The 20617-nt window shown below is 45.4% G+C and overlaps 1 protein-coding gene across 1 annotated transcript in view; it reads right to left on the bottom strand.

The window, feature by feature from the left end:
* Positions 1-17014: 17014 nt before the first annotated feature.
* SV2C (synaptic vesicle glycoprotein 2C) overlaps positions 17015-20617 on the bottom strand; it is a gene marked incomplete at both ends in the record, with an annotated part of 177709 nt that continues 174106 nt past the window's right edge. Inside the window, one exon of the mRNA XM_082837229.1 lies at positions 17015-17198. Coding sequence (XP_082693355.1) covers positions 17015-17198 — 184 coding nt within the window. The remainder of the gene's footprint in view (positions 17199-20617) is intronic.

Genomic DNA, 20617 nt, shown 5'->3' on the forward strand with positions numbered 1-20617 from the left:
GGACTATGAGAGATTACTACAAGCAACTATATGCCAATAAAAGGGACAACCTGGAAGAAATGGACAAATTCTTAGAAAAGCACAACCTTCCAAGGCAGAACCAGGAAGAAATAGAAAATATGAACAGATCAATCACAAGTACTGAAATTGAAACTGTGATTAAAACTCTACCAGCAAACAAAAGTTCAGGACCAGGTGGCTTCACAGGTGAATTCTATCAAACATTTTGAGAGGAGTTAACACCTATCCTTCTGAAACTCTTCTAAAATATAGCAGAGGGAGGAACACTCCCAAACTCATTCTACGTGACCACCATCACCCTGATACCAAAACCAGACAAAGATGTCATAAAAAAAGAAAACTACAGGCTAATGTCACTGATGAACATAGATGAAAAAATTCTCAACAAAATACTAGCAAACAGAATCCAACAGCACATTAAAAGGATCATACACTATGGTCAAGTGGGGTTAATCCCTGGAATGCAAGGATTATTCAGTATACGCAAATCAATCAATGTGATAAACCATATTAACAAATTGAAGTAGAAAAACCATATGATCATCTCAATAGATGCAGAAAAAGCTTTCAACAAAATTCAACAAGCATTTATGATAAAAAAAAACCCTCCAGAAAGTAGGCATAGAGGGAACTTACCTCAACATAATAAAGGCCATATATGACAAACCCACAGCCAACATCATTCTCAATAGTGAAAAACTGAAACCATTTCCACTAAGATCAGGAACAAGACAAGGGTGCCCACTCTCACCACTATTATTCAACATAGTTTTGGAAGTTTTAGCCACAGCAATCAGAGAAGAAAAAGAAATAAAAGGAATCCAAATCAGAAAAGAAGAAATAAAACTGTCACTGTTTGCAGATGACATGATCCTATACATAGAGAATCCTAAAGATGCTACCAGAAAACTACTAGAGCTAATCAATGAATTTGGTAGAGTAGCAGGACACAAAATTAATGCACAGAAATCACTTGAATTCGTATACACTAACAACAAAAGATCAGAAAGAGAAATTAAGGAAACAATCCCATTCACCATTGCAACAAAAAGATAAAATACATAGGAATAAACCTACCTAAGGAGGTAAAAGACCTGTGTGCAGAAAACTATAAGACACTGATGAAAGAAATTAAAGATGTTACAAACAGATGGAGAGATATACCATGTTCTTGGATTGGAAGAATCAACATTGTGAAAATTACTATACTACCCAAAGTCAATCTACAGATTCAATGTAATCCGTATCAAACTACCACTGGCATTTTTCACAGAACTAGCACAAAAAATTTCAAAATTTGTATGGAAACACAAAAGACCCCGAATAGCCAAAGCAATCTTGAGAAAGAAAAACGGAGCTGGAGGAATCAGGCTCCCTGACTTCAGACTATACTACAAAGCTACAGTAATCAAGACAGTACGGTACTGGCACAAAAACAGAAATATAGATCAATGGAACAGGATAGAAAACCCAGAGATAAACCCACGCACATATGGTCACCTTATCTTTGATAAAGGAGGCAAGAATATACAATGGAGAAAAGACAGCCTCTTCAATAAGTGGTGCTGGGAAAACTGGAGAGCTACATGGAAAAGAATGAAATTAGAACATTTCCTAACACCATACCCAAAAATAAACTCAAATGGATTAAAAACCTAAATGTAAGGCCAGACAGTATAAAACTCTTACAGGAAAACATAAGCAGAACACTCTATGACATAAATCACAGCAAGATCCTTTTTGACCCACCTCCTAGAGAAATGGAAATAAAAACAAAAATAAACAAGTGGGACCTAATGAAACTTCAAAGCTTTTGCACAGCAAAGGAAACCATAACAAGATGGAAAGACAACCCTCAGAATGGGAGAAAATATTTGCTAATGAAGCAAATGACCAAGGTTAATCGCCAAAATATACAAACAGCTCATGGAGCTCAATATCAAAAAGACAAACAACCCAATCCAAAAATAAGCAGAAGACCTAAATAGACATTTCACCAAAGAAGACATACAGATGGCCAAGAGGCACATGAAAAGATCCTCAATATCACTAATTATCAGAAAAATGCAAATCAAAACTACAATGAGGTATCACCTCACACCAGTCAGAATGGCCATCATCAAAAAATCTACAAACAATAAATGCTGGAGAGGGTGTGGAGACAAGGGAACCCCTAGAGGGGTGGGATAGGGAAGGTGGGAGGGAGACGCAAGAGGGAGGGCATATGGGGATATATGTATACATATAACTGTTTCACTTTGTTATAAAGCAGCAACTAACACAACACTGTAAAGCAATTATACTCTAATAAAGATGTTAAAAAAAATTAGGAACTTCTGTGCACCAAAAGACAGAATTAGGAGTGTGTACTAAGCACTTGCATTATATCCTTCAATCTTTTCAAACAGGGATGTAAGTATCCCTGTATTACAGATGAGGCATTGAAGCCCAGAGAGGTTAAAGAGCTTGCCCTGGACCACAAAGCTTACTAGTGGAGGAGCTGGGATTTGAACTCAGGTCTCACTGAGTCTAGAGACCAAGTTCCTAACTGCTGGTGGTGCTGTCTTTCCTCTTCTGCCTCCAAAATGTCCCCTGTGGGGCCTGGCTCCAGACATGTGTCGCCGTTGGCTTCCTGTGGCGCCTTCCTGTGTGCGTTCCTCCCTGTCAATTATTCTTTTCCTCCACCACCGTTTTGTTAGCTTGGCCTGCTGGGAACAGTTGCTCTTTGGTCTTTTTTCTGAGTTCCAAGGAAGCAAGATTCCTCTGGGCACGACTCACCACAGCTGCACCTGGGAGAGACTTGGACAGCCATCCTGTGTCTGGAACATCTCTGATCCAGCAGAATGAATGGCAGAGCCCTGGCAAAGAGGGAAAGTGGTGGCTCTCGTGGGGTAGTGCCAGGACCGCCAAGCCCCACTCTGTGTACTCAGAAGCTGCGGGAGTCCCTGTGGCCCAGCATCCTGGTGTGTGGTCCACTGCTTCTGCGTCCTTCCCTTCCTGGCTGCCAGAGGCCGGCCCCTGGAGCTGGGTATCTGGACACTCAGGCAGGGCCCTGCGCAGGCTGCCTCTGTGGGAAGTGAAAGCAGAGCTGGGTTTGGGGGCCATGGGTGAGTCACTTGGAGTTGCTGCCAGGGTCACCACAGACCCAGGTACCTGCCATGCATGCCGATGACACTGGAAGGTAGAGGTTGCGTATCCTGTGAGAAATCTTGTGAGAATTAGGCAATGCCTGGACTCCACCCCATCTGAGCCTGCTCAGGGCATCTGGATTCCAGGACCACTGCCTCTCAAGACGGTCCTGTGAAGGGAATTGCAGGCCTGCCTCCAGATCAGATTTGAGCCCATCATGCTTAATCATAGTGGTACCATTTACTGAGCACTCAGGTGCCAGGTGCTTTGCCTCAGTGAAAATGTACATAAAAAGCTTACTTTTTATATACACTTTCTCAATACTTACAAACCTCAGTGAAACACAAATTATCATTATTTTTAATGTACAGCTGTGGCATGAACACTAAGACTAACCTCCGCCCTGCCCTCAGAGCTGCTAAGTGGCGGAGTCTGGATTCAAACCCACATCTGTGTGATGTCAAAAACTCAGAGGAGTGTTCACCATAAGCTAATGAAGCTTCCGCCTCAGAGCCCCCCATTTTGCATGGGTCCCTTCCAAGGCATAGGAGGGCCCTAGCAATGTGTTCACATGGTCATATGTTCTTTAAAAATTTGCAAAACAAAAAAATAAATTGCAAAATAATAGATTATTTCCTTAGTTACCATTTCCTTCCACTTCGTCTTTCCTCCCTCAAGCTTGCCCTGGTTTGGTGCAGAGCCAGGCAATGTGGGGATGTGGCTGAGAGGAATTCGAGTTGGGATATATTCAGTTAGGGTTTGGTGGGTTATTCTTTTTTTTTTAATTTTATTGGAGTAGAGTTGATTTACACTGTTGTGTTAGTTTCAAGTGTACAGCATAGTGATTCAGTGATACATGTACATGTATTCATTCTTGTTCGATTCGTTTCCCATATAGGTTATGGTGGGTTATTCTGACCTGGCTTGCAATCACTTCTGTAATCGTCTGGTTATCCCTAGCTGTCCCACTGAAGGGACGGCTTCCAGGAATACTCCTGTCCCCTGCGCCCACTCACCTGGCCTCACGAACGTACTGGCAGAGATTGGATTGTGACTATGAATGTGGCCTGTGTCTTCAGCACAGGAAGTATGCAGAAATGGAGAAGAAACATGAAACTTTTGAGAAAAACCATTAGTAATCAAAACTAATTTTTATCTTTCTATTCCCTCTAGTTAATGATATTGCAAAACTAGTTGTCATATAAAGAGGCAATCAAAGAGAATGCAGCCAAAAATATAGACAAAAATTAGAGAGGTGTGTCAGGCAGTGAATTAATACGAGCTGTTACATTATTTTTCCGGATTTTGTGTCTGGAGCATCTGTGATCCAGCAGGACGAATGGCAGAGCCCTGGCTAAGGCCATTCAAAGACACGACTGAAGGCAGGTGGCGGCTGGTGCACTTGGGGTCAGGGTTGAAGTATTTGGAGGTAAGGTCTTTAAAGAGGTAACTAAGTTAAAATGAGGTTATTTGGGTGAGTCCTAATCCAATATGACTGGTGCCCTTATTAGGAGAGGAGATTAAGACACACATGTATCAATGATTGTACGGAAAGAGCAAGGTCTCATTTGGAATATCAGTCAGTGATATTTGTCAGTTTTTAAAAATTTGTAAATTGTGGGCGTTTGTCTCATTCTCAACAGTTACTTTTGTAGCTAGTTTTTTGTTTAAAATTGGGTATCATCTTAAAGAGGACCCAAACCCAACCCTGGAACTGACTCTGCCCAAACTCATCATGCTCTTAGCATAGGAAGGTCCCCCAGTCCTCAGCGTGGATGGGGAAATGGGGCCTCTTTTCTGGAAAAGTCTGAGCTGCCAGCACTTTAGAAAGTGCTACAGGCGTCCTGTAATGGGGATGGGAGGCTGCAGGTGTCCTCCAAGGCAGGCCGCGGAGGCTGAAGAGGGTGCAACAGCACAGCAAAGTCCCTGAGAGAGGGTGGCCACCAGCTGGCAGTGGGATTTGTCCAATGTTTACACTGAGCAAAAGAGGGCTGGGGGCAACTTACAAATCACTTAGCCTTTTGCACTGTGCCGTAGCTTTCCGTACAGTCCCATCCCAAATTGAATTCGCAGATGAGATTTCCCTGGACATTTCGGTCCATGGGGAATTCTGGTGCCACCTTAGGAGTGAGGATGCAGAGGTGAGCAGGTGTGAGAGCAAGGCTGCTGCACAGGTGGCCTGTTCTGCCGCCCCACGGGCTTTTGAGCAGTGGACACAGAAACATGACTGAAGGCAGGTGGTGGCCGGTGCACTTGGGGTCAGGGTTGAAGCGTACTGTGTCCTCTGTGATCCCAGGTCACACCAGCTCATTCACTCTGGCCCCAGGGAGTTGCAGCAGCTGCAGGGCTGGAGCTTGCCTTTCTTTCAGGAACTCGCCTCCTTTATGATTTTCACTTCTCCATCTGGTGTCCAGACTGCAAATTACAGGAGGTGACGATGCCTCTCTTCTCCTGCTGAACAAAGGGACTGCGGTGATAATAGGCTGAGTGGGCTACCCCAGCTCCAGGAATGTTCCTCCTTCTGCGTCCTCTGGCAGCCAACCAGCGCACAGGCTGAAGGACGCTTCACCAGGGACAGGCCCCCAGTGCGGGTGCTTTGCTCAGAGGCTGCCCTGTGGGGCGGGAAGGATGTGCCCATGGACACTGGGATTAGAGAAAATGATTGTACAGAGAGAGCAAGGTCTCATTTGGAACTCTAAGAAGCAGAGAGGCTGAAGGAGGTGAAGAGTCACTGGTCTAAGAACAGCCTGACATAGCCCGTCCTGGGTGTCCCTCAGAGTTAGCTGTTTTCTGGCTTATGAGTGTGGGGATCAAGGGTTCTTCCTCAACCTCTGCCTTTATGTCCCCCTCTACATGAACAGCACCCAAAAGAGTGAACACGTCCACAGAGCTATGCTCCCCTGTGACCACAGGTGCATTCAATTACATTCTGTACCTGTATATACATATAATACAATTCTACACACAATACACACACACACAATAAAATAAGTAGCATTTGGGATAATGTTATGGGCTGAATTGTGTCCTCCCCTGAAATTCATATGTTGAAGTCCTAACCCCTGGTACCTCAGGACGCAACTGCATTTGGAGATAAGGTCTTTAAAGAGGTAACTAAGTTAAAATGAGGTTATTTGGGTGAGTCCTAATCCAATATGACTGGTGCCCTTATTACAAGAGGAGATTAAGACACACATGTATCAAGAGAAGACCATATGATGCCACAGAAAGACAGCCATCTAAAACCAAGGAGAGAGGCCTCAGAAGAAACCAACCCTGTCCACACCTTGATCTTAGACTTTCAGCCTTAAACACGGCGAGAAAATAAATTCATGTTGTGTAAGCCCGTACCGGTCTGCGGTATTTTGTTATGGCAGCCCTAGCAAATTGATACGGATAATGATGGTGACTTCACTGCAATGGACTTGAATAAGCAGGAAAAGATACTCCTTCACGATGGAGGTTAGCTTGTTTTAACACACTGACAGCTAGGAATTTCACATATGGGATTTTGCAGCCACTGGTCCAGGCCAGGCCTGCTCCCCTCAGACACCTCACGATAATCCTTGCCAAGCTCATCTGCACCCCAGCATCTTCTGGTGAGTTCCTGTGCTTGCCATCAGCCCTGATAGCACTAGGGGCTTTTAGCCTCTGGAGTCTTCTTTTCCCCCTCCTATAATATCCTTATCATGAAACAGGAAAGAAAGGAAAGGGGGGGCAGAGGGCAACTTTTCTTAAATACTGAATAGGTTCTAGATCAGGTGGGCTAGGGGCCTAGAGAAAGGGTGAAGACCTGTGTGGGGTGATGGGCTAGGGATTTCCAGTCTGCTGCAGGGAAGGAAAAGGGGAAACAAAGTTGTTAGAGCGAAGAGAGAGGATCTAGCCTGGGGGAGAGAACTTGGGAGAGGCGCAAGCAGGACCCAGGAGAAGGAATAGCCCACAGAGGGGAGTGAGTGCACAGCCTTGATGAAGCGTTCTATATTCATGCTGTCCAATATGGGAGCCACTAGTCCTGTGGTCGTTGAGCTCCTGACATGTGGCTAAGTGTGACTGACTGACAAATTAAATTCTTAATTGAATTTTAGTCATTTCAAGTTTAAGTATAAATAGTTACATGTGGCTGCAGTGTTGGGTAGCACGGTTCGGTTCTAGAGATCATGGCTTTGCTGCTCGCCTACTCAACGGCAACCTTCCTTCTCCCTTGCTCACTGAACCCCAGTTTTGTTCAGTCATGTGCTTTAGGGAAGAGTGAGCTCCTTCCAAGCTCTCTCGGGGGAGGTAAGTCTTGATTAGTCTAAGCCAGTTATGGTAATTATATTCCCCTTGTCAGTGATTAGTTTAGGAGTAGGCAAATGATGCAAATTCAACCCATGAGACGGAGGGGCACATCTGCTGGAGGATTCTGAGAATGTTCTCCTTGATCTTAGAAAGGATCATAAAGAGGGGATGGTCCCTCTTCTGGCCCTTGGATTTTTCTGTGAAAATCTGTTTAGAATGGCTGGAACCACCTCATGCCCACAAGGGGACAAAAGCCAGTATGCTGAGGATGGCTGACCTAAAAGATGCAGAGAACCTGGGTCTTCAGTGATGTTGCCAAGCCATACCATACCAACCTTGTAATTGTCCTACCTCCTTTGTTATGTGAAATAACAATTCCCTTTATTAGTAAAGATATTTGAAGCTGGGTCTTCTGTTAAATGCCGTCAAAAGTATTCTTTGGGGGGGGCTTCCCTGGTGGCGCAGTGGTTGAGAGTCTGCCTGCCGATGCAGGGGACGCGGGTTCATGCCCCGGTCCAGGAGGATCCCACGTGCCGCGGAGCGGCTGGGCCCGTGAGCCATGGCCGCTGAGCCTGCGCGTCCGGAGCCTGTGCTCCGCAACGGGAGAGGCCACAGCGGTGAGAGGCCCGCGTACCGCGAAAAAAAAAAAAAAAAAAAAGTATTCTTTGGGGATTAGCAAGTCCACGGAAGCAGTTTGTGTTTCTGCCTCCAATGCCAATGCTATAAAGCACAGCACTTTTTCTCATCATGTTCCTCAAACTAATGTTCCAAGCAGACACTACCAGTCAGTTGGAGTCAATATGCTAGATGAAAATCAGTTTGCCATTCCTGCTCTGGGGCAGAAGAACACAGCATCTCCTCTGCCACAAACTCCCCAGCAAACACTTTCTTCCCATTGGTCCTGGCTTAACAAGTGGAAAGTATGCCTGTGAAATCAAACAATACATCAATACCCATGACACCAGTCCACAGAAACAATTCAAATAAGCCTGAATCAAGGGAAACAGGTTTTCCTTATGCCCAAGGACGTTAAAAAAAAAAGTACTTATTTTTTTAAGGGTCAACTGATGTTTGCAAGGGAAGTCAGTCACACAGCAACCTTTATTTGAACATAATGGAGCAAAAATGCTCTTTTATTAATCTGATGTCCATTAAATATCTTTGCAGCTGTTACATGAATGGTAGGTGTCTGGCACATAAATGTATACACATGTCCACGGCTGATTTATGCTGTACACGAGTCATCCCACATGGAGCATGCCCTCACTCACACAAGGATACGCATGGCTGTCTCGGGCATTTGTTAAAACACACTTGGTCAAACATTTTGGCAATACGGGAATCAGACACAGAGAGGCATACCAGAAAGATGAGTTCACAACAGGACCAGCTGTACTTAAGAGAAAAACTCTAGAAACCCGTAACAGAATTTATTGGGGTTCACACATGCAGCACATATATACAGTACACTTGGGGTAACGGGAATATTCATAGCAGGAGGGCTTACAGAGCAGTAAAAACAGAAGAGAAACAAGACAAAACAAAACGCCCAAGTGCCAAAACCAAGGAGAGGACCACTGCCAAGATCTCATTGCAAAGGAGAGTGGATTGTTGGTTTAACATGTGTCCAAAATGGAGGTTCACCTGAAAGAACAAACTCTTCTAGGACTTTATTTACAGTATGTAGACATTAGTGAAGGATGTATGGTCTATTCAATGTGCTCCTGCATCGCGACAAGGATACAGAACCGCATTTTGGACGGTATGAAAGCACATATCAAGAAAGAACATTTCTTTTTTCGTTTGTTTGATTTAGGACATAGACTCGGTACAATAAATGTATAACAATAGCAGAGGAGACGAGATTAAGCCAATCTGTCCAGTTCTATCTAGGTAGGCCTGGTGAATGTCAAAGGCAAGGAAGGAGTTTCCTTCTTCAACGCCTACCAGGGTGTGAGAGGGGAGACACTTTGTAACTTCAAACAAATTCATTTTTGTTTGCACAGCATATAATAGCCAATTTGCTGTACATCCTCCCTGAAGGAACAATACTCATAGAGAGTGGCGGGTTCTCTGCACTGTGGGTCTTATTCTGAATCAATACAAACGCAGAAAGAAACCATTTGTGTACCACAGGAGATTGAAATTGCTGTCTTTCCCTCCCTTGGGTTTATGGGCAGTGCTGAGCCGCAAACCCATGGGACTCAATTTGGTGTGGCCTGGGTCTATGCAGTGGGTGGCCATGTACTGGTCAGGGCTCTAGGTAGCGGCAGGTAGGCACGTGATGAACCACTGTCTCGCAGGAGGAGTCTGATTTGTAGCATTTGTCAATATCCGTGGTGTGAATATTCCCACCATGGCTGATTGCAAAGCTACAAAGGTGATGTCACTGACCTGCAGTTGGGAAGTAGCGCTCAGTAGCCCAGCATCACGGGGTTTTTCTCCCATACAGACACAATAGGTGTCGATTACCTCAAGGGCATAGACAATACTAAAATGGAGTAAAATAATTAGAAAGTGATGAGTTTAGAATATTTATTACCTTTGTTTCTAAATATAATTTAATTGTACTTTCACATATTTTAATTTTTCATAATGGCTGTTTCTCAACCATTTTTGGCTCACAGAATTCCTGAAATGATGGGCTCTGAGGAACTGGTTTGCACCTGCTCTAGCCCATCCCTGGCTTTCGACGGCTTGGCCCCTGTGAGCTGCTTGGTCAGTCACTTTCCAGGCACCTGAAAGCTGCTTAGGACCCAGCAGCTGCTTAGAAGCACCCCAGCTTCTAGGGTGGGCCACTAGCCGGTGTTAAACCCTATGCGGGTCTGAACAGAGGGCTGAGGGCTGGTTTCTCTCCCTCCTGGTTCTGGGCACTCTTGGCACAAAGTGAGCACGGAGGTGGCAGGGTAAGCAGAGAGCGGGCAACCTCTGCAACCTCAGCAGTTAAATCTGAGTGGAAGGCACCTGCTAGCCTTCTGCACCAAGTAGGGCCCTCGGCAGGCACGGAGAGGTGTGTCCACTCCCCCTGGTCAATGAATTCCGGGACCTCGCTGCGGGCCTCCTTGCCTTCCAGGAGTCAAGCATCGAGCTCTAAGACTTCTGCCTCAGAGATGGGCCTCGCTCAGACCTCATGCCAGGGGTGCCCATCCCATCAGGCACAGCAGTCGGGAAGGAGTTGGAAATCTCGCCCAGCACGGGGAGCTGTGTCAGAGCCAATGGTCTAGGGCTTCCCTGGTGGCACAGTGGTTGAGAGTCCGCCTGCCGATGCAGGGGACACGGGTTCGTGCCCTGGTCCGGGAAGATCCCACATGCTGTGGAGCGGCTGGACCCGTGAGCCATGGCCGCTGGGCCTGCGCGTCCGGAGCCTGTGCTCCGCAACGGGAGAGGTCACAACAGTGAGAGGCCCGTGTACCACACACACACACAAAAAAAGCCAATGGTCTAGAGCTCACAGCTCCTGCACCCACACCCCTTCTCTCCATTCCCCTTCCCCTGGGCCTCCCCAGCAGGCACGGTCAGCACATTCCTTAGTCCCAAGGGCCCTGTCAAGCTAGTCCCCGTATACTGCTAGAGTCAAGAGGAGACAAGAGGACGGGAGGTGGGGGAGCGGAAGGGAGAAAGGAGGTGAGTGTGTTTTGCCAGTTGGAGGTAAGGAGGAGAAAGCCAGGGGCAAAAAGGAAGTCGCGACTCTGGAGGGGAGGGCGGAGGGGCACTGACAACCACCTTCTCTCTGCTCTGCCCCTCAGGTCCCAGCACCCAAAGGTCTTTTGCAGCTTTGAGACGCTTTACCATGCACTGGTTTTAAACTGAAATCTGAAAAGCGCCTGCCACTGACTGTCAGAACCTGTTTTCTGGGTGGCTTATCTGCTGTGACTTCGTCACAGGTCTTCAAACACAGAAAGGAAACACCCTGGGAGGCTGAGGCCTGAGGACGTGGCAGCAGCTGGGGGATTTGCTGACTCTGCTCCAGAGAGGACTCCAGCCGCTGCCTGCTCCGAACAGACTTCCCAGCCCCCGCCTCTAGTTTCAGCCGTAAAAAGAATGCCCTAGAAGAAACTGGGACTTTAAAACTGAACACCTCTATTTTATGCATTCACTTTGCTGTATAGCTGAAACGGACACAGCAGCGTAAAGCAGCTATACTCCAATTAAAAATAAAATGAACACCTCTATAAAGATAGGGTGATCTCGGCTGCTGATTCTTTTCCTTTAACACCTTAGCTTGGTTTCCCGCCAGGATATTTAAAGAAATAGCACATGTATGGCTCCATTTTTCTCATTTTCCAGGTAGGTAGTAGTTAGTAGTCCCTCCAACAAAGGCTGAGCAATTGAGGGGCTTTCTCCTCCTGTCAAAGATAGTCCCAATTTCTGAGTAGTTCCTGCTCTGCCCATGGTAGGCCATTCCTTCTTTCTTTCTTTCTTTTTTTTTTAAACATCTTTACTGGAGTATAATTGCTTTACAATGATGTGTTAGTTTCTGCTGTATAACAAAGTGAATCAGCTATACGTAAACATACGCCCCCGTATCTCTTCCCTCTTGCATCTCCCTCCCTCCCACCCTCCCTATCCCACCCCTCTAGGTGGTCACAAAACACCAAGCTGATCTCCCTGTGCTATGCAGCTGCTTCTCACTAGCTATCTATTTTACGTTTGGTATTGTATATGTCCGTACCACTCTCTCACTTCGTCCCAGCTTACCCTTCCCCCTCCACGTATCCTCAAGTCCATTCTCTACGTCTGCGTCTTTATTCCTGTCCCGCCCCTAGGTTCTTCAGAACCTTTTTTTTTTTTTAGATTCCATATATATGTTTATTTCTTTTAAATTTGGGAAAATAACACTTTGTGTTTATGGGGCGGGGGTAACAACAGGTAATGGGGATCAATATGAGGACCCCCCCATTATAGATGCTTTCTCTTTCATTCTCCCTGTTTCCCTGCCCTTATTTAAGTCCTGCAAAGGGTTAACTAACTACACACAGCATAGCGCCTCAACCTAGCACATGCAAGTTATTCAATAAATATTTATTGATGAGATGACAAGAGATCAGGGGATGTTCTGCCCAGCTCTTTCCTCCACCCAGTGCTGTTAGCCTGAAACTATGGGCCCATGAACTGTATCCTTGTCACTCAAAATCCTGAGATTACTAAACTGGATCAAGGTCTTGGTTGAGCAAGACAGAAGTCAGCCCTGGCAATGGCTGTGCCTGGTTGGTGAGACACCATTGATAGGAGGAATGGTCAATATTTAGAGCAAAAGAACATCACATGGAGAACTGACACTCCACACCTGAAACAACGAAGGGACACGCAACACATCTAGAAGACACTTACAATTCTGTCTACGTCACAGATTGTGAGAGAAGCTTTACTCAAAACACACTTCGCTTGGCAGAAACATAAACTGTAAGAAATGTGTAGTCCATTTCAGAGTGCCCTACTGTGTAGGTTTCTTTTCATTGTGGCAACTTGACCGTTGTTTCTGTAGGTTTGTACCTTGACTGAGTTCAACATGATATGGGGGTTCATGGAAAACCAAACATACAGCCAACACGCCCTTAACAATCAACCGACTGTCTTTCCGTGATACCAGGTGAAGGCCAAACTCAGACATTTCCGGCTTCAGAGCCTTGAATGCATGAACAAGTGAAGTGCATTCCCGAAGAAATAGGTAGAGGCCATTTTGATATTAAGCAGGAAAAAATGGAGAATATCATATTCTGTTTTGATTGGCAGAGGGAATCAGAAGCTATTCCCATGGAATGCTTTCGAAATGATCCCAGGGCTGAGAAAATCTCAATTCTGCCCTAATCTCTTCCTTGGAAACTTCTCAACTTCTTGGACTCTCCCTTTGGTCACTACATGTCTTTTCCCGCCTCCCTCTTGATATCTCAAGACATCCAGAAATGCAGCTACGCAGTTTGGTGCACACGTGAGCTTAGGCTTGGTGAGTTTTGTAAGTGAAGGTGCATTTGCCAACTCAGGTGAAATCACTTTAAAACTCTGCTTCTGAAGGCCTAGGTCTGCATGAGGCCATGCTTCAAGAATAAAATGGAGTAGAGTCAGGAGAGCTATGGAATGCAGCCTTCGTGACAGGACTGTGATCAGAGAGTCTTCTAACTGTCTGCATCCCTACAGGGTGGGCCCTTTCTTTGGCAGGCGCTGGGAACTGTCAAACCAGCAGTGAATGGAGATAACGCTCAGGGTCCTAAGAAGCTGGCAGCACAAACAACATGGGAACCACGCTCTCGCCTCTCCCACGGGGGCTTCCCAAACAACTTCCTGAGCTCTTGCATGTTTATCTATTTCCTAATATTTCAGTTTCTAAACTCAACCTATTTGGTGCTTGTGAAGAAGAGCTTAGCGTAAGAAGAAGATAGTAAGATGAAACTATTTTCATGACGATCCTCTAGAACCTTAGACTAGTCCCAGTAGCAAACTAGTCCCAATCCACAGATGGGAAAACTGGGGACCAGAGATGTTCAATGACCTACATTCTCCTCAACAAGATCTGGGTCTCATTATTGGTTAGTGGGGGAATTTGGGCGAGGACCCATCTATCTTATCTCCCAGCATCAGTCTTCTGGGTGTAAGATGACCACTAGCTGCTGGGTTCGGCTTCCAAGGCAGCGAGATTAAATGAGAGGAGGTTAAGACAGAAGGGTAAGACCCATTACTGGGGGTATAATGTATAGGACTTTCAGTTTGGAGCAGCTGGATTTTTTCCTACTGAGAGGACCAGTGATAATAACAGGATTCTGGAGCATTCTGGATTGATTCAAAGAGATATTAGGAAATTTTAGATGGAAAAGGAGTTGGAAATACAGGAGCCAGTGGGAGTGTTTCCTAGGCTTTCATTTGCGCACATGCTCTCATTTTCTTTCTACTGCAGGTGAAATGAGTTGCTGGCTGCACGTCCGTGTGCCAACAGCCTGCTGCACTGATAGAACTGGGCGTTTCTGTTTAATCGCATGGCTCTATCTTAATCCTCCTGACCCCAGAACAAGCTGGACAGGCCACACCACATACTTTGGGAAGAACTTGAGCTCTCTCACGGAAAATGACGGTGATGGGGACAACGAGAAGGAGGCAGGGACACTGCAGGAAAGTGGAAAAGGTGGTGACCAAGAAGGTTTGTGACCACAGACTGTCCAGGAGATTAGAAGAGATCCCTCTTGGGCCACCTGGGAGGTTTGGATTAAGTGACAAGAAGGTCAAGAAAGGTCATTCTGAAGGGGATGCGTGGTGGCAGGTCTCATCCAGTGCAGTTCTGCTGGCTTATCCCATTCTGACCTAACCCAGGGTTCAGATAAAATACCACGTAGACCGTGCTCTGGAGATGTGATGCATTTAGAACTACGACAGACATTGGAGACATTTCTAAAAGTAAAGACAGTCCAGTAAGCAAAGTTAACTGCTGCGGAAGATCTACAGACAGCAATGCCCATGCACATTTCTCTTCGTCTTTTGAATGGCTTGGCGGAGATACACATTACTTTTGCAGTTATTACCACACATGCTACATTCAACTGAAAAACCTGCTCAGGTCCCCAGATATGTCTTTTGTAAGAAGATAAATCAAGGGGTAGGGAGGTGAGGAAATGAGTACGAATGGAAGAGCATACAGAATACGTTCGGGGGTTGTCTGACTGTCATCTTCGTCTGCCAATAATATTCCAGGAGGCAGAGGTGAAAAAAAGTTCTGTTTCTTTCCTGCTTTGTCGATATTGTTCTAATAGATCTCGTCTAGTCTTTATTGATTCTCCTTCGTCCTGCCACCTTTTCAATTTTGGGTTTGAGTTTTCCTGATGCTCTGGCCCTGAGTCCGCATCCCCAGGGAACCACCCTCATCCGGCCAGCCCCCGACACCAGGCTGCCCCCCCTGTACAGGCCTGAATTACTTCAAGGGAGAGTCGATTAATGGCTTCTGTTCATGAAAGAAGCTTTTCACAGAGCCTTAACTCTGCTGTCTGGAGCTCTCGGAGGATCAGGCGGAAGGGGAGAGAGAGGCGGAGTGGTCTGTGGGGTTAAAACGTCTTTGAATGTAATGACTATTGGAAACAAAGGCTCTCCCTTCCTGGAGGCCCCAGGGCCGTGGCCTGTTGGAAACGCCTACAATAAGTAATAAGGATAACCCTCTAACAAGACATCGAGAGTTTAAAAAAGGACTATTGTTTTAATATGGGATTTATTCCTGGCTGCTGGTCATCACTGCAAGTCTACCTGGAGGCTTCAGATTTCAAAGATGAGGAAAAAGGACCAGCGTGGAGGAGGGGCAGCCCCAGGGGTGAGAAGGTCACAGAGCTGACAGCCGTGGGAATGTCCTGCCGACCTCTCTCTTCAGGCCCAGGCAGACTCCAGAGGTAACACGAGCAGCCAGACCCACCAGGAGATGCTGCCCTTGTCTGCCCGAGGGCCCCTTGGAGCACAGCAGGCTGTGATTTCACACAGATGCAGCAGCCAGGAACACACCGACCAGTGCACCGGCCAGTGCACCAGTGCACCGGCCTAGTCAGGCCATGCGCATTGCTAGTAGGAAGTCCAATGTCAACTTCCCAGGGGTACCATCCCTCAGGAAACCGGTCCCCTCGAGGTACCATTTGGCATTTACAAATGGATTTAGGTGTGACTTTCTTCCTCATTTTCAATTTACAACCACTCAGATGACTGAGAATCTCTAGACGAGAGAGTTTGGGTGAAGGGCAGACGCAGGTGGGCAGACCCAGTTAGAAAGTGGCTTTTTTCCCTTGAATCTGCTACCTGACAAGGTCAATGGCAGCTGGGGGTGGGGTGGCGGGTGGGGATGAATGTCGGTCCACGATCCCCCCTGAGTTCTGACTTTCTAATATTCTGAACCACATGCCGCAGTCACAGACATAATTACAGGCCCTTTTCCTCGTACTTTTCAGAAGTTTCACCGGGGGCTTTCTGGCAGAAGTCCTGCTCATGCAGCTCAGAGATCTTTGCTGCCAACAGCAGAGCCCCTATTTTTCTTGTCAGCAGAGACAGTTCACGTTAACTGTCAAGCCTGAAAGAGCCCCACCCAGCTCTGTTGGGTGTCACGTGGTTGTTTTTTTTTTTTTTGAAAGGCCCTGCTGTAACAGCAAGAATTGCTGGGTGTCCTTTTCTAAGTAAACAGGAAATATCACTCTGTTTGAAAAAAAAAAAGAATCCCTCTTCTCAGCACAAATGCGATAATATGCCAACTTATCTTTCCCATGAATATTGAAGTAGGAGCAGCCCAGTCCTCTTATAGCAGCCCAGCCCTCTTCTTAGCTTCTGAACCTTCAGCGAGCAGAATCTCCGGAAGGCCCGGCTGACCAGCACATTTAAAAAATCCTTCCACTGATTTCTGGGAGGCAGTAGCATCACAGTTAGGAAAGACAACGATGCATGAAAACAAACAAACAAACTGCAAAATCACATTTAAGGGGCGAGATGGTACGCATCTACATTTTAGTCGCAGCAAGAATTAGTGTTTTGGTATTTGACCGCTTTTCTATATCTGAAAAAGCTGGAGCCTTGAGTCAGTCGGGAGAGTTGACACGCGGCAGCAGAAAGAAACACAGGATGGATGGCTTTTTGTCCATTACATCAGGACCTGGGTTCGTGTGTCAGGCAGGCGCAACCCCACCAGTCCTCCACACACGAGCACGGTGGAGGCCAGCAGGATGGGGATTGCTTTGGTGATGCTGACCAGGGAGCCGAATATTAAGTTTCCGAGGACGGCCGCTGCTTTGCACAGTGCATTCAAGAAGCCAAAGCCTGTTGCCCTGCAAAGGACAGAGATATGGACAAGGTTGAGAAAGTGTCTTCCAAGAGTCCAACTTTAGACACAAATGTCTTCTAGGACAATTTTCAAAGATCTTCAAGTAGACTGTTTCGTACGTCCTTAGAGCAAGTAATCAAATATTTGTCAGCACATTTGCAAGGAGAGAACCCCAGCTGTTGGTATTGTTCCTTCAGCCCTCTGTTGACTTTCTTGCCACCTCAACTGATTCTTATTCTGCCCATGAGTTTATTGTGAAGAGAAAGAGAAAGGACATTTCAGGGAGTCAGAAAAGTTACCTTAAATTGAAATGTATGACGATGTATTTCTTTAAATTTTACTCCCTATTTCCTCTTAGCTTAATTCGTGTGTGAGGTTTTAAATACTTAAAGTGCATGGAACTTTCAGAGAAAATCAGGGATGACTGGGTTGTACTTGCATCGTCCTGGTACCATGGAAGTGAACTATCATACTCTTGTCCCAAATGTTTTTGGTAGCGGGCAGAAACTGAACCCTGAGCTGGGTGGCCACCAATGAGCTAGTGACACATTTCTTACACACTCACCAGAGTCCTAGGTGAGAAATCAAGCCCAAGACAATATTACAGAGGAAATCAGATTGTAGGCCCATAGAAGATCTTGTTTAACTCTGCTGACATATAATATGTGCACGTGGTATATGAATAAGACACATCCCATTTCTTAAGACATTCTTTGGAAAAGAAAAATTTTACTATCTTTATGGGTGTTGAATGTAATTTTACTGTGGTTTTCTAGGCAAGAAATTTAATTTTGTTCATAAGAGTACCGATACTGCTGACATCATGAGATAATATGAATTTCCTCTGCCTTTATGCCGGCTCCCTGATTTTTGCCCGTCACCGGGTATATGTGTGTAATAAAGGCATATTGAATGCAGGGTTAACTGTTGGATACCTTTATCCCCCTCCAGAGGGAAATGCATTTTATATACCGTAAAATGCAGTACTTAGTACACATCTTTCTTTGATTGATTTGTAAATTTGTTTACTGTAGGTTTTCCTTTGGCCAGTCAGAACAACTACTCTTCACGACATATGCTATTCCTAGTGATATTTTCTACAATGTGTAGATATTTACTGTGGGTATTATCCAGCCATTCCCCTTCCCATACCATAAGAAAGGAATAAGCACCCCTCCTGTGCTGTAGGAACCGAGCCATTGATTTTGCTGGTGAGAACAGACCTAAGAAACGGCAGCAAAAGCACTGCCTTTCTTTTTTGGCCAAGACACCTAGAAAGTCGAGTAAGTGGCCTCTGCAGTGTTGCAAAGTTGCCAACTGTTTGGATCTTGGAAGGGGTGTAACAGAATCTCTGATGGAGAAAAACAGGAACTTCTTGAGAAGAGGGTAAGCTCATTTTGTATTCTTCCTCTTCTTTTTGGTTTGTTTTTAAAGAAAGAGACTAGTAATAGCAACAACCACCAGAAAGATAAGGAGATTTAATGTACTGATAACTATTTTCAAATGCAATTGCTTGAGGTTACACACTGAGTACCACAGAAGACTTAAGCAGAATGACATCATCATCTACCCCACCCCCACCTCCATGGAGAGGCCAGGAGACCAAACTGCCAATTTTTTTTTTTTTAATTAAAAGACTTTTTTTGAGAAGTTTTTGGGCTCCAAAGAATTGAGTGAAGCGAAGAGAGAATTTCCATATAGCCCCTCACCTTCCACTCCTATTATTAACATCTTAGTACATTTGCTACAATTGACGAGCCAATATTAATATATTACTGTGAACTAAAGTCCATAGTTTACGTTAGGGTTCACTGTGTTGTGTATTCTATGGGCTTTGACAAATGTATAATGACATGTATCCACCATTATAGCATCATACAGAATAACAGTTTCACAGCCCTAAAAATCCTGGCAGCCACAGATCCTTTTACTATCTCCATAGTTTCACCTTTTCCAGAATGTTATATAAATCAAATTATATAGTGTGTAGCCTTTTCAGATTGGCTTCTTTCACTTTTTTTAAACTACATTTTAGTTTCTAGATTCTAGAGTCATAAATTACCCAATGCATCTCATGGTAGTGAGATAAGCTGTATTGTTCTGGGGAAAATGGCTAGCGTGTATGTTGCTGATAAGCGAAAGGGAAACATTCTGTATGAAGAAGTCTCTTGATGACAAAACTTCAGAATGAGCCATGAGGAATTTACATCTGGGTTAAAATAACCATATTTTGCCAAGCTATAAACCTCTGGTACAACTCAGAACAGGGTAAAAAATACAGGCAGTTATCTCCTTTCATTACCGAAACTATAACAGAGGAATAGACGACTTCCTGAGATCTCCAAGCAGCAATAAGAGAGATGCATCAGGAACAACTGGTGTCAGAAGCCGCTAAAAAATACGATCAAATTCTAATTTCTTAAGAATCTCCGTTTTCATTGATCAAGCAGAGGCAGCTCTTCAGGTAATAATCTGGTGTGGCTACAAAGCACATAGCCTCCTTAAATTACTGTGGGCATTCCAGAAAACATGACTGTCCTTTCCTTGGATAAGTAAATTATTTCTTCAAATAACTGAAGCTGGAGGGTGTGATTTTCTACACACAGGAGACACAGTTGTATTAGAAAAATTATTCTCAAAGTGGTTCTCCCTTGGGGTTATCTGTTTATCAGTAAACAAGCTTTTAGTTCATTCATTCCCTTGTTCTTATTTAAAGGAAGGTTATGAACTTCTGCAGACATCCTAAGCACAAGTCACTGTGTCCTCATCAAGGCCCTGGAGGGTGGCGAGCTCAGAGCTGGCAGAGCCCAACTGGACTTAACTGACTTCTCAGCAGTAGGAAAAGCTACCGCATTTGTTTTCCAGACCAAAGATGTTCTGTGTCTTCTCTTAACCAACAAGCACCCAAGAGGAAGAATGCAATAATCTGTTGTCTTTTTACAAGTTCCATCCCTTGTTCCCCTACCTCTCCAGCCAGAATCCTTTGTTTTCAATTCTTGCTGAACCTATTTCTTGAAATCTTTTAAAGGGAAATTCCTTTCCCAACAGTACCCTGTGACTGCAGCAGCCCTGTTCCCCATTCCATTAAGGTGATCCTTCTCCCTGCACCATTAACTCCCTCTGATGCTGGTGCAGGCAGCAGGCTTGCTGCAGTGCTTAGGCTCAGCTGATGGGGGATGGGGCCGCCAGAGCATACCCTCACCACAGCTGCACTGTGGCTTCTTCTCCAGGGCCTTCACAGTGCAGTGGGTTCTAGTGCATTTATATCGTTTTATACTTTAATTGGTGGCCAGGAGGGCTTCCCTGGTAGCGCAGTGGTTAAGAATCCACCTGTTAATGCAGGGGACACGGGTTCGAGCCCTGGTCCAGGAAGATCCCACATGCCGCGGAGCAACTAAGCCCGTGCACCACAACTACTGAGCC

Source organism: Leucopleurus acutus (genome assembly GCF_964270905.1).
Source record: "Leucopleurus acutus genome assembly, chromosome: 3".
In the NCBI taxonomy this organism is placed as follows: Eukaryota; Metazoa; Chordata; class Mammalia; order Artiodactyla; family Delphinidae; genus Leucopleurus; species Leucopleurus acutus.